Genomic DNA, 15,015 nt, shown 5'->3' with positions numbered 1-15,015 from the left:
TTCACATATTAAAATACGAAATATTTTGTTGTTAATGGAGGGGAAAGACTAAATAAGCGAAAATTAGACTCTCCCCCATTTCTGTGTTCTTCCCTTCAATAAATTGAGTCAAATATCACAGCCCCTTTCTTCCCTTCCGTTTCTAGTTGATGATACGATCAGTTCTGTAATTAGACAAGTGCAACAATAGTGCCAACATTGTTCATGAAATGCCACCTTGTTTGAAAAAAGTACAAATAAATAATGCCATTCAGCTCGTATCAGAGTTGCTCTCATTCTATTATCATTCCACACACAAAAAAATACATCCCGTAATACCAAGAAAGAAATCAAGAATAATCAAACTTTCGAGCAAATATATAAAACTTTGAAACTAAAAATTCCATTAAATATACAAGGAAGAGGGTGTACAAGGAAGATTATGTTAAAAAGAGAGATTCTGGCATTGAATAGTCATATCATGACTAAAAATAAGATAAAAAGAAAATAGTCATTATATCATGACTGCACCCCTTGACTCTGAAATGTGACTGCAGTGAATCAAGGTCCAGCTAATTTCATGAAACATCCATTTGATCATTGTCATTGTCAGCTTCATAATATTCATCATCGCGCTGGATGTGCTTGTCTTGAGTGTGCTCTGAAAAGAGAATTGTCATATCCATAAACCAAGATTTGGCACAGGTAAAGAGAGGAAGGAAAATGCCGCTTTTTTACTTAATCACACTTTTAAAGTCTAAATTCAATTTTCATAATTACGGATATTTAGTCCTTATGATTTTTTAATTAAGTTATTTGTCCCAAAAGTTTATCCACACTGATTAATATAATAAATAAATAAATAACAATGGAATTTTGACGCATAATAAAAAAGTGATATGTGACAATATATACAAGTTGTATACAAAATCAAATTACTCCTAGAGTAATTTTAGAGTTACTAAGGTATAAGGTAGGGATAATAATAAGGTTTGGAAAGGATATGACAAAGAGAAGGAAGGTAGGAGGGAAATGAGGCCGAACGGTATTGACCGTAAAAGCCAAATGGTAGTCGAACGGTATTGACCGTAAAGGTCGAACGGTAGCAGAACGGTGGAAGGCGTGGAGAAGTCTAGCGAAACAGTGGAAGGTGGTGAAGATGGTGAAGAGCTGGAGCCGAACGGTAAGGGGCAAGTGGAAGCAAGCCAAACAGAGGAAGGTGAGGAGCGACCAGACCGAACGGAGGAAGGCAAGGAGCAACCAGGCCGAACGGTGGAAGGTGAGAAGCGACCAGATCGAATGGTGGAAGGCAGATAGCGAGCAGGCCGAATGGTGGAAGGCAGGAAACGAGCAGGCCAAAGGATAGACAAAGGAGAGTGACCAAGCCAAACGGTGGAAAGCAGCGAATGACCTAAGCCGATCGGTTGAAGAATGACTATCCTAACTGGGACAACAGTTAGGATAGGCGGAAAATATTTAGAAATAATTATAATAAATAAGAATATATCTTAGGGAAATATTTTATTTAGCACAATATTAAGATTTTATTCTAGGGAAATATTTTATTTAGAACAATATTCATATTTTATTTTAGGAAAATATTTTATTTAGAAAATAATTAATTAGTATAAATAAAGGGAGAGTATAAGATTAAAGGTATGCTTTTGATTATTAAGTTTTGTGACAGACATTATTATCTTGTGAGGGAGGTTATGCTCTCAATTATTGTTTACTTTTGTTTATTCAGCTATTACCATCAATAAAAGAAATTCATTCGTTCAAGTCCATTCTTTCATTATTCTTTTGCTTGTTGTGAGTGTGTGAGAGGGTGATTTCGTTACATCACCTACTCAGGTACGTAACAATTGGTCCGACCTGTCGGATCGTTAGAGAGGAGAAAAGGATGTGAGGGAGTTATTTGTCGGATTGAAGGAGAGGAGTGTGTGGCCAGCCAAAGTAACAGAGAGGAATGAGAGACATCATGGAGGGAAGGATGAATGCAGTTGAAGGGAAACTGGAGAGCATGGGGCAGAGACTAGAGAGCATGGAGTTGTCTATAAGGAGGTTGAGGGCAGAGTTGGGCGGAATACACCATGAAGCACAACCCAGCTGGAAGAAATGGGTAGAGTTACCCATTTTTGACGGGGTTGATCCATTGAATTGGATCAATAAAGCTGATAAATTTTTTGAACTACAAGGGGGTGTCGGAGGAAGAGAAGGTGTGCCTAGCCTACATCAGTATGGAGGAAAAGGTCGAATACTGGTTCAAATTTTGGAAGGGGAAAGCCAAGACTTGTTCTTGGAAAGGTTTAAAGGAGGCGATGGTGATCCGATTTTGGGTTAGTCTTCGAAAGACTCGCGGCCAGTAAGCAGTTGGGGACCGCGGAAGAATACGTCCAAACTCCAAATAGGAAAGGACGTCTGGAATCGAACGCGAAAGGACTGCCAGAACCGAATGGTAGCAGACTGCTAGATCCGATCGTAAGAGAACGGGCGGAACCTAAAGAGGAAGGACTTATCGAGCCGAACGGAAAGGGGCTGCTGAAACCGAACGGTAGCAGATTGCTGGATTCGACCGTGAGAGAACGGGCAGAACCTAAAGAGAGAGGACTTACCAAGCCGAATGGGAAGGGACTGCTGGAACCGAACGGTAGTTGACTGACGGATTCGAACGTGAAAGGACGACCAGAATCGAACGTGAAAGGACGACCAGAATCGAACGTGAGCAAACTGTCGGAATCAAACAGGCTAGTACTGGAAGGAAGAATGGAGGCTTTGGAAGGAAGGACAGATGGAAGAATCAATACCTTGGACTGAACAATGGATTCTGTAAGAAGGTGGGCCAACGAAAAGAACAGGGGGTTTGTAGTTTTTGATACACCAGCCAAAGGGAGAGAGCGACGTGAAGTATTAAAAGACATCAAAGACCAATTCCTCAGGGTTTATGATTCTGGAAAAGTGGTGACCAGAATGTTGGATGAAGAATGGAAGACATTGGAGGGGGTTTTACCACCACCCAACCCAAACCTCCAGACCTCAATTGGAGGGCAACAACCAGTGAGTACCCTTCATATGGTAACACGATGATGAAGAGAAGTCAGGAGATCAAGTTTCACAATTCCAACCTTGAGGGCAAGGTTGTTTTGCAGCGGGGTGTAATGTTACGATATAAGGTAGGGGAATAATAATAAGGTTTGGAAAGAATATGAGAAGGAGAAGGAAGGTAGGAGGGAAGTGAGGCCGAACGATATTGACTGTAAAGGCCGAATGGTAGCCGAACGGTGGAAGACGTGGAGAGGTCTAGCCGAACGGTGGAAGGTGGTGAAGACCTGGAGCCGAACGGTAGAAGACAAGTGGAAGCAAGCCGAACGGAGAAAGACAAGGAGCAACCAGGCCGAACAGTGGAAGTCGAGGAACGACCAAGCCGAACGATGGAAGGCAAATAGCGAGCAAGCCGAATGGTGGAAGGCAGGGAGCGAGTAGGCCGAACGATGGACAAGGGAGAGTGACCAGGCCGAACGGTGAGAAGCAATAAATGACCTGAGCCGATCAATTGAAGAGTGATTGAAAAGTGACTATCTTAACTGGGACAACAGTTAGGATAGGCAAAAAATATTTAGAAATAATTATAGTAAATAAGAATATATCTTAGGGAAATATTTTATTTAAAACAATATTCATATTTTATCCTAGGTAAAGATTTTATTCTAGGAAAATATTTTATTTAGGAAATAATTAGTATAAAATAAAAAGAGAGTTTAGGATTAAAGGTATGCTTTTAATTATTGAGTTTTGTGACAGACATTATTGTCTTGAGGGAGGTTATGCTCTCAAATAATTAATGAAGGTTATGCTCTCAATTATTGTTTACTTTTGTTTATTCAGCTGTTACTATCAATAAAAGAAATTCATTCTTTCAAGTCTATTATTTCATTATTCTTTTGCTTGTTGTGAGTGTGAGAGGTTGATTTCGTTACGTCTCTTATTCAGGTACGTAACAGTTACTCTCCATTTTAACCCTCCTCTTTAATTTTATTTCAATCTAACTGATAAAATTAGTTGCTTGCAGAAAATAAAGGATTGAGATGGACAGTATCTCCTCTGCTACTCTCTCAAACTTTTTACACATTTTTGTTGGTTAATTTATATAACCCAGTGATATGTTGCATCTCTGTTATTGAAGGGGAAAATTGTGGTTTACGACTTATTTGAACAATTAGAGAAATATCAAGACTAGATATGAGCAATCCAAATTAGACATTCCAAAATCACAGATCAATATAGAGATCAGAAAGGCAATTAATAATTATTTTCTTTTTCCTTACGATCAATACGCTCATCAGGGTTCTGCTCATCTTCATCGAAATCTGGAATGTAGAAGTCAGGAGGGACCTGTGATCCACAAAACATTAGTTGATGCATTACTAAAAGTAGTTGGATCCGACATCATGAAATGGGTTTGAACCCAAGTCCAAAACAATTCAACAAAGAATGGAGAGCGACAAGAAACATTTTGAAGAATTAATTATTAGCGAGATTCCAAGTTTACTAACAAGGATAGCCTAAATAATAGATTTCAATAGTCCCAATGCCCAACTTCAATGGCTACCATCCTTCAGTTTAACAATTTTACAGAATCAGTTGATAAATAGTTCCTGAAATTCCACCCAACTTTAGAAACCTTCACTCTCCACAATCTACCAATGATTCTCGTCTTAATTTAGAAGCATCATAGGAAGGAATATTTTTCACTTAAAATGCTTAAAGGTCCAAGAATTGATTAGTAACCATTGCCAACAGATTATTAATACAAGAAAGTTAAAGAGCTTCTAACACAACACCTCTAAAAACAAAACATTCACAAGAAACAATTTTATGATAAAGTAATTGAGTCTGCTCACAAGATGGGGTCCTCCTATTTCAAGGATGAACTCACACTCACCTCCTGCATTTGAACACTTGGAGCATGTTGGATGCAACGAAGATTTTCCAAGACTTGCATTTTAATAGTGCTAAGATATGATTTACTATTTAGGTTTTCCTGATCAATTTAAAGGAAAGATTAGTACAAGCAATATTGTAAAGAGGAAAGATACCACTAGATGAAAATTAAACATTCTAATGAGTATTTTTTAATCCTATCCAATGAAATCAGAGACATTAAATGTCAAAAAGAAATCCAAATCATCAAAGAAATTAAACTCAATAGAAGAGAAACCCCAACAAATAAATACATACTATCTGCCCATTTGGAATCTTCAAAGAGAATTCTGGTGCAAAATATTTAATATAATCATTTTCCGGAATCTCTGCAAGACAGAACAAAGCAAGTAAGAAACATTTCCAATCTGAAAACAATAGGACAGAATTTAAATCTGGAATGCGGAATCGACTATATTGGACAACACATGTATGGTATTGTTTAGGGACTCGTAGGGTTAAGGACAAACTTATAACTAAGATAGAAAGCATTTTGGGGATAAATTACTCTCCGGGCAAATGTTGCAAAACAAATATAATGCAACAGTTACTAAATGTAAAGCAAACTCTACTATGCTCCTGAGGGAAAATCGGTATTGCGTATTTTTTTCACCCATTCCAAGTGTTGTATGCAATTACTGAAATCCTATGCTCATAGAGATTATGAGAAAGGAGCAGAGCAGGGGTTTTGGTCATAACAATAAACAACCTTGCCTATGAGACAAAGAGGGTAGAAAGGAAGGGGAAACCATTTGAAGTAACAAAGATAATAAAAGGGTGGGAAGCGCAACATAGAGGAGATTCAGTATTCGGTGAATTTGAGGGGTGGCTTTACTCAGTTAAGTTTACAGAGCCTCAAAGGTCTGTAGTGTTTAAATAACCATCACTTGACAATTCACATGACAATAGTGTTTTAGTTTCACTTTGAAGCATGAACAAAATAAATATCCAATCCCATTAACAAAAGAAAATAAAATCTTGGTATAACATTTCATAATTCAAGACTTGAAAAGAGGCTGACTAATACCATTAGGAAGCTCTGTATCTAGAAGAACTCCTGTTTCAACAGTCCAACACCGAGCAACATTTTCTTTTGTGTATCCTCCACCTCCAGTGACCTGTGACAAGTCCATTTTAGTAAAATCATCCATTGTGCATGTGAGTGGAAGGCAAACATAAACTAATATAAACTCACCAGCAATGGCAAATTGAATCTTTTTACAAAGCTAACACATTCGGAGTGACCTATTAAAGAAACATCGAAAAATTAAATTTTCTAATCAAGCTAAACCATCCACTAAGCAATAGAGACCAATATTTGAGAAGACAGACTGAGAACATAATCAAGCTTTATCCCTAACATTGAATGGTGATATTTTCATCAGAAAGGAAATTTACAGGGAGATAAGCACCATCAATAGAGAGATTGAAGCAACCCAAGCGATCTCCAGCAAGCGAATCTGCTCCACACTGGAGAACTATTGCACCAGGTTGATATGTTTCAACTACTTTGGAAATAATCTATGGCACAAGTATTTAAAAAAGTTCAGACAAATTACCACCAAGCAGAAATAATGAAATGAGTATTGAAATGAGAAAGCTTTATAATTTAGGTTGAAGTTTGGCAAAAAAAGAAAAGGAAAAAAAAAATTGAACTTACAGTCTTGAAAAGTCGTGTGAAGCTAAGGTCATCTATTCCATCCTTCAGTGGGACATTTATCGCATAAAACTTTCCTTCTCTTTCTCCTATTTCCTTTAATATGGTAAAATCAGTTCAAATCATTCCAATCTATAGAATATTTAAAAAGCTTTTCAGAAAGCACAGAGCATTCCATTCAGCAGATTACAACATGGGCAACAGTGAAATCCAGATTTAGAATATTAATATTAATGTAATAATAAGGTTGTGATAGTCTGATAGAATAGACTGATTGGCACAACCAAAGATACAAACAGAATAAAGAAAATCACCTTAGCATCACCAGTACCCGGGAAGAACAGGTCTCCATACTTATGAAAACTGACAGTCATCACCCTGTAATGAGAAAGTTTACCATTTAAAAAGGTAGAGAAGTCACAAGTATGGCTAAACTCCCTATATTCTCAATCATTAATAGCTTCACCTCATAAGCCAAACATGATATTAAACACCAACTGACCTATCAGTGAAGTAGAAGGCTTCTTCTACGCCATCACCATGGTGCACATCTATATCAATATACAAAACACGGGCATGATATTTAAGAAGCTCCAAGATTCCTAAAACCAAGTCATTGATATAACAAAACCCAGATGCCTCGCATTTCTTTGCATGGTGAAGTCCACCAGCCCAGTTTATAGCGATATCACAAAGTTGGTTGTTCAATCGACGAGCAGCATCTGCAGGCACATGAGTCAATCAGCATACATATGACAAACTAGGCATAACAAAAATTCAGAGAAGCACTATTATAAACATATCATACCTATAGTTCCGCCAGCATAAATCTGACAAAATTCAAACAAGTTGTCAAATACAGGGCAGTCTTCTCCAAGATTATCTGACACATGATTAAAAAAATAAGAGAAACCTGATATTAGTCGGAAGCTAGACGACAAGTTAATAATATATAAGAAAAATAATTATATAACCATTGTGGTTGGAAAACATTAATTTCAAAAGTCAAATATCAATAATTTATAGAAGGGACTAGGGAGGAAACCACATATTTGATCAAAAGTAACAGGAATTATAGGTAAAACATTTACTATATTCTTCAGTACTTTCAAAATCCCTCCCTTTCCCCCTATACTTATCTGCCATGAACATTAGGGTTAGATAATGTTAATCCAAAACATTTATGGAACTATCCTCCTCTGCCCCCTCCCCCTCCTCAGGCAAATGTTTTTGGACATGGAACCCTAATTTAGTGACAGCTGCATCTAGGACAAAACACGTTCAGTATTTGGGTTTCATCGTAACTCTCTCAAAATTACATCTGAATGCATTTAAAAATGAATAGCATACATTTCGTCAGTTCATTTAAGAACAAGTGTTGAGTGTCAGGCGTAATCCTGTGCAAAAACTCAACATAATCAGCCGAGTGAAACTGGGCAAGCTCAACAGGATAAGCCTTATGTGGACGCTGGATCATACATAAAATAGAAACCATCAGAACAAAATTATGCAATCAACAACTTCGCAACCAAAAAAAAAAAACATAAATAAAATGCAGAACAGCCTATATATGTAACTAACATAAATCTCCATTTTCTTATGAAGGTCATATGAGAGAACAAGATGATGAGTCATGCAAAGCCGGTGTGGCTTCATTGGATGCTTTGCACCAAAGTAAACACTACCAACATCGCCTGCAATATGAACATTGAAATACATGAGTAGATAAAAAACATGCAAAGAAACAAAACCTAGCAGATAACGTAAATATCAATCCCGCTGTCATGACTGTTAAGGACCCAAAAATAAACAGACAGTAAATGGAAATAAGCAAAGCTTTTCTAAGTTCTCAATGAACTAAATATTGCACTTTCATTAAATAATTTCACTTTTCAATTTATACTTTCCTAAAAAATGTGGTAAAGGAACTTCTTGACATGAGCCAAGGTTTTATACTTTTCAATTTATACTTTTCAATTTATACCTTCAATTTATACCTTCAATTCGTCATATTGCAAATAAACGCGGCTGGTGTCCTCATTTGTGAAAACCACAAAAACCTTGATGTTGCAGCCACAATTGCAAATGTGCACCAAAATTTAAAACCTAGAACCCGAAAACTAATTGGTATTCAAGATCGAACAGCTCCTCACAGAACTCGACTGTCATTGCACGTGCTGATTTTCTTACTGAACAGCATGAGTAATAATAAAAAGAAATGTAAAACTAAACTCCATAGTGACCGCCAAATAGAGTTTTTTATAGTGCAGCTATCCAAAATCCTCTACATTGAATCTTTCAGAAAAAATACCGAGCAAAGCATGGAGCAGAATCAGAAACCTAAAACAGTTCTAAAGACAGATTCATATCCTTATTGCACAGGCGACTTCTTTGGAATTTAAGGTGAGTTGAAACTTCCACGTTGATAAAATCAAGTAAAATGAATAATATATAAGTAGAAAGAACTATAATCCCATATTCTTGATTTTAGGTTGAAAATAGTTCCTGTACTTTTTATATAGTATTGCTCACAACTCGTTGTTACCGGTTAACGAATCTTCGGTATCTCGCCATGAAAAACCTCACATGGCTAGGGTTTCGATATTCAAGAACGAACTGAGCTAGGAATTTGAAAATCGCGTGATACGAAGAGCGTTGACGAACATCACGAGTTCAATTTCGTGAAAGAAGAATCGGACAAGAAAACAAAGAAACGAAGGAACGCAATTAGAAGAATATGAGGAAAAAACGTACCGTCATAGAAGTAAGCGATTCTGTCCTTGGAGCGCATGTTTTGGAGAGAGCGTTGAAAAGTAGTGGCGGGAATTGATGAAAGAGAATATGGCTACCATGGCAGTGTCAATGGCATTAGCTTTCCCTGTTGTGACATTTCGCCTCTTCTTTTCGGTATCTCTTCTCTCTGTCACTGAATGACCGTGTTTTTGTCTGGTTTTTTATTCTCAGATAAATAATTTAACCTTTGCTTTTAGTTTACCTTTAATAACTTGTTTTTTACAACTCCTGTTTTTTTCGTTAGATATATTTTTTCTTAAACTATTATAAAAAGTGTATTTTGTTTTTAAATTAAATTTTGTTTAGTCGAAAAAGATATTTTATGAGTTTTATAAAATTCTGAGACTGAATATTTTATAATTTAGTTTAAAATGAAATATAGTTTTTTTATAATATTTAGAGACGAAAAATAGTTCTTGTTTTTATAATTCATATTTTGGCAAACTTTAACATGAATATGATTAAGAAACATAAATTTTAATTTTTATTGTGTTACAAAAATATTTTTAACTGATTGTATGTAAGAATAATTTAATCATACTTTTATTTAAATGTTTTAGCGAAATTTCTAATTTTTAAATAGTAAAAATATAATTTTTATGGTGACAGAGTGTGTGAATATAAAAATCAAATGATAAACTAAAAATATTAACGTAGGTGTTTGAAGTTATCAAGCTTCAAATGAAGGTAAATCGATTTATCATCTTGAAAAAAAAAACTTATCCCTTGAATAATGGTGTAACATGATAACGATAATGTAAGAAATAACTCAGTATCCTTGAAATATTATAGATTAATAAAAATATTATAGATTAATAGAAGTAGAGATGGGGATCGGTCCGGCGCGGATAATACGTACATATATTATAAATTTTAAAATAAAATCTAACATAGATTACAAAAAATATAAGATAAAATATAAATCTAATTAAATATAAATTAAAATTTAATTTTAAATAAATAAATTATAAATTAAATTTAAGTTAATAAAATATAATTTTAATCTTAATTTTTTGTGAAAAATGGTATTCGTAAATATGAATAGGATGATAGACACCAAACGTTTTAATAAACAAATATTAAAATATTTACTATGCGTGAGTAATAGATAGTCATGGTATTAACTATTGAGTGTAGATTTTATTCCCGTATATCCACATATACAAGTAAGTTCGTTATTCCTATATGAAATAAACGGTGACAAATAAAGAAGATTTAAAAAAAATTGTCCACAATCAAATATTGTTTCTACAGACATTTTATGTCAATTTGCATTCGATCTTGTTGAAATTATCCTCTTATCATGGATCACCTTTGAACACCTTGCCCATGACGAGCCTCGTGACCTCAAATTATTGGTTAAAGGTCTTCGTTAACTTTTTGTAATTCTTCTGGTGACTTGATTGTTGTTGGGTACAAACAAAGTTCCATATTAGATAAAATAAGAGATGGAATTGGGTTTATATACACATAAGATACCTCCATTAGGGAGAGGCCTTTTGAAGTGGTACCAAAAACAAATTCGTGAGGACTTAGCCCAAAGCGAACAATATCTTACCAGTGTGGAGATCTATGTGTGTGTTGTGACCATGGATCGTGAAAGAGGGCAAGGAGATGCTCAATGTTGACTATGGTGTAATCGAGGATAAGAAAAAGACTTCCGATGTGGGGGAGGTGAAGAACTATAATCCTTTGTTTGAGGGGAGGATTTGGAGTGGTACCAAAAACAAATTCGTGAGGGCTTGGCCCAAGTGTTGTGACCATGGATCGTGAAAGAGGGCAAAGAGATGCTCAGTGTTGACCATGGTGTACTCGAGGATAAGAAAAAGACTTCTGTTGTAGAGGAGGTGGAGAACCATGGTCCTTTATCTAAGGAGACGATTTGGAGTGGTACCAAAAGCAAATCCGTGAGGGATTGGCGATATGAGGTAGTTTTTGTTTCTCTTCATAATATTTATTGTTTGGTCTGAGCTTCTCTTGATCGAATATGTGAAAGAGGTGATCATTCCATTTGGAATTATATTTAAGCATTGTAAAATAGTTAATGTGAAAGTTTTTACAAACATCTTGCATCGATTTGCATTCAATTTTGTCAAGATCATCTTCTTGATCATGGATCAGCCTTTGAAAGCCTTACCCTAACGAGCCTCATGACGTCACATTTTCGGTTAAAGGTCCTCGTTGGCTTTTTGTAGCTCTTCTTGTGACTTGATTACTTTCTCCATTTGATATGAAGTAGTCTTTGTTTCTCTTCATAGTATTTCTTGTTTGGTTTCAGATCGAATATGGTTTTTTTTATGGGTTTTTTATTTTTAGGTTTCAAATCTTGGATAATCCTTAGGATTTGTTATAAAGTTGATGCATTTTCATCCTCATCTAACTACACCATATTGTAAATGTTTCTCGTAGCGATATATGATAATTTGTAGAGGTAAGATTACTTTTACTTACTTTGCAATTTATGTATTATGATTAGTATAGGGTAGATTATAAATCGAAGTAGGCCTGTGACCATTGCTTTTAGTTATGATCTATAAACATTATGTAAGTGCATAAAGTCATACAATCCATCATTTAGCTGATTGTACCTATGGGAGGTTGCCCAAAATCATGACGACACAATTATAAATTAAACAAACAAATAGATGATAAATTTATCATTCATTACTTACATAAATTAACATTTTATCACTCTTTAACACCCATTTTAAGATTTGTTTCTTAACTTGTTTCAATTTTCTTTTCTATTGAAAGTGTGGACATCCCATGTCCATATTAATAACAAGAATTATTATAATTGCCTTCTATTTTTTAATTTAAACTTTGATTTTGTAATTTAATTTCAAATAAAATGTTAGTTTTGATGGATAGTATAAGATGATAAATCATTTAAGATAAGTTGTAAGGAAATCATTTTTTTCAATCTCTATAAATACACTTAAAAGGGTGCTAATGGAAGAGAGAGAAAAAAATTAATCAATTAATCAAATTTATATTTTACGTTAAACTTGTCATGTTATAAACAATAACTAAGGGTAAATAAATCTTAGTTTTTTGTTTGCGTTTAAGGGTTTACAATACACAATTTTTCTATTTAACTTGTAGAAATCGTAGACCATCTTATACCAATTTAATTGAGTTTAAACCCATGTATAACCTCCTTCAAATACATGGTCAAATTAATTTTATATAAACATATTTGGCTCATAAGAATATTAATGTTTGTTTTATGCAAGCTTTAGCTCATTCCACATAAATTGTCTAATTTCATTACAAATCTTTTCAATTTCTTAAACAAAGTTGTGAATTCGTCTTTCCTTTAGATTTTGTTAGATGAAGCGTGTTAGAGGAAATCGTGAACTCGTTTTGTTCTCATAGTCCATCAAGTGAAGAGTGTTTAGCTTTTTGTCTTTTTTATTCTGTTAGATAAAGCACGACAAACAAAGTTATGAGCTTCTTTTTGTACTTCAAAGAGCATTATGATGGGGAAAGGGCCAAAAAATATAACAACTTAGGAAAGAGTAATAACGCAGTGGAAATTCAATCCCCCTTCTTGCGAGAATCTGTGAGGAGCACCAAACAAATAGAACAAAAATAGAATCCAAAAGCACAAAGAGACACCAACAATTTTTAACACCAAATAGTGTGTTTAATAAGGGTGAAAACCACGAGTCGTCCAGACCAAAGAAAAATCTATGATCAATAATAGGGTACAAAAGAGTCTCCAATAATAACACCAAATAGTGTGTTTAATAAGCCAATTTAAATAAGCACAAATGCTTACCAATGAGAACAAAGAAGATGACAATTCTCCAAAACAGGATTGCTGGTGCTGGACCGATTTCTCCCAATCTAGACCTCCGATTGACGATCTGAACGGTCAGAATGAAGAACCATATGTCTGGAACCTACTGTCCAAAAATCAGCTCGATCCAACGGTGAATGACTTCACATCGACGAAAACACCAGTGCAGGTTTAGGGTTATGCGGGAATGACTTTTTCTCTTTCTTTTTCTCTCACTTGGCTTTTGTCTCTCTTCAAATGACTTTTATCTGTCCTACTAATCTGACTCATCTCAATTTAACCTAGTGAGACCTAAAGGTTCACATTATTTGGGCCTATTCTCCACATAGGAAGGGAGCCCAATAACCCAACAAATCTCCCTCTCACGACTATGTGGAGATATTCGCCAAACCGGCGTTCTCACAACAAACTTCAAACTTTCCTCTTGGCAATGCCTTGGTCATCATATCAGCACCATTATCATCTGTATGAACCTTTGCTAATTCCAACAACTTAGCATCCAAAACATCACGTATCCAATGATACCTCACATCAATATGTTTGAATTTATAATGAAAAGTTGGATTCTTACCTAGATGAATAACACTTTTACTGTCACAATACAACAAGTATTTCCCTTGCACAAAACCAAGCTCCTGCAAGAATTTCTTCACCCAAACAACTCCTTACATGCTTCAGTAAGTGCAATGAATTCGACCTCAGTAGTAGATAATGGTACACACTTTTGCAACTTTGATGTCAAGCCAAGGCTCCCTACAAACTGAATCAAATAGCTTGAAGTAGACTTTCTGGAATCAATGTCTCCAGGCATATCTGAATCTGAGTAACCCACCAAAGTAGGCTTATCACCTCCAAAACAAAGCCTCAAACCACTAGTGCCACGAAGATACCTCAAAATCCATTTCACAACATTCCAATGCTCTCTACCTGGATTTGACAAAAATCTACTGACTATACCAACAACATGTGCAATATCAGACCTTGTACATACCATTTCATACATCAAACTACCCACCGCAGAAGCATAAGGAACTTTGCTCATCTCTATCTTCTCAACTTCATTTGAAGGACTTTGTTTAACACTCAACTTAAAATGAGTAGCAAGAGGAGTACTTACAAATTTAGCATTTTCCATTTGAAATCTTTGCAATACCTTCTGAACGTAGTGCTCCTATGATAGCCAAAGTTTCTTCTCTTTTTTATCACGAGTGATACTTATACCAAGAATCTTCTTAGCAGCTCCCATGTCTTTCATGGCAAATGACTTGCCGAGTTGCTTCTTCAACCTGTCAATTTTGGATACATCTTTCCCAACAATAAGCATGTCATCAACATATAACAACAATATAATGAAATCATTCTCAGAAAATTTCCTGACAAAAACACAGTGGTCAGAAGTAGTCTTCTTGTAGCCTTGCTCACACATAACAGACTCAAACTTCTTATACCACTGCCTCAGAGCTTGCTTTAAACCATATAGGCTTTTTCGTAGCCTACACACATAGTCTTCCTTGCCTTTAACAAGAAAAACATCTGGTTGCTTCATGTAAATCTCTTCCTCCAAATCACCATGAAGGAAAGTTGTCTTCACATCCATCTACTCAACCTCCAAATCAAGAGTAGCAACTAAACTTAACACAGTTCTGATGGATGTCATCCTCACTACAGATGAGAAAAATCTCATTGAAGTCAACACCCTTTCTTTGTCTGAAGCCTTTCACCACTAATCTGGCTTTATATCTGGTAGATGTAGAATTGCTTTCATGCTTCACCCTGAAAATTCACCTGTTCTCTAAGGCTC

General features: G+C 35.5%; 1 protein-coding gene across 1 annotated transcript; it reads right to left on the bottom strand.

Moving 5' to 3' along the window:
* Positions 1-360: 360 nt before the first annotated feature.
* Positions 361-9,565, bottom strand: HDA9 (histone deacetylase 9). Its single transcript, XM_047316918.2, has 14 exons — positions 9,371-9,565; positions 8,198-8,310; positions 7,967-8,084; positions 7,425-7,499; positions 7,119-7,338; positions 6,931-6,994; positions 6,620-6,712; positions 6,372-6,480; positions 6,155-6,204; positions 5,987-6,077; positions 5,218-5,288; positions 4,922-5,020; positions 4,305-4,371; positions 361-640 (listed from the first exon to the last, which is right to left on the bottom strand). Exons 1-14 carry the CDS (start codon positions 9,405-9,407, stop codon positions 558-560), a joined length of 1,290 nt encoding a protein of 429 aa, XP_047172874.1. The 5' UTR covers positions 9,408-9,565; the 3' UTR covers positions 361-557.
* Positions 9,566-15,015: the final 5,450 nt, after the last annotated feature.

This window comes from Vigna umbellata, chromosome 3, assembly GCF_029865625.1.
Source record: "Vigna umbellata cultivar VRB3 chromosome 3, Vumbellata_1.0, whole genome shotgun sequence".
In the NCBI taxonomy this organism is placed as follows: Eukaryota; Viridiplantae; Streptophyta; class Magnoliopsida; order Fabales; family Fabaceae; genus Vigna; species Vigna umbellata.
The sequence above is the reverse complement of the archived record's forward strand: the minus strand, read 5'-3'. Positions and strand labels throughout refer to the sequence as shown.

Coding starts and splice junctions, on each gene's coding strand:
- HDA9 (XM_047316918.2), bottom strand. CDS start 9,407: ATGCGCTCCAAGGACAGAATCGCTTACTTCTATGACG. Junction 8,311..9,370: donor AATCGCTTACTTCTATGACG/GTACGTTTTTTC, acceptor TTCATATTGCAG/GCGATGTTGGTAGTGTTTAC. Junction 6,205..6,371: donor CTTCAATCTCTCTATTGATG/GTGCTTATCTCC, acceptor TTTCTTTAATAG/GTCACTCCGAATGTGTTAGC.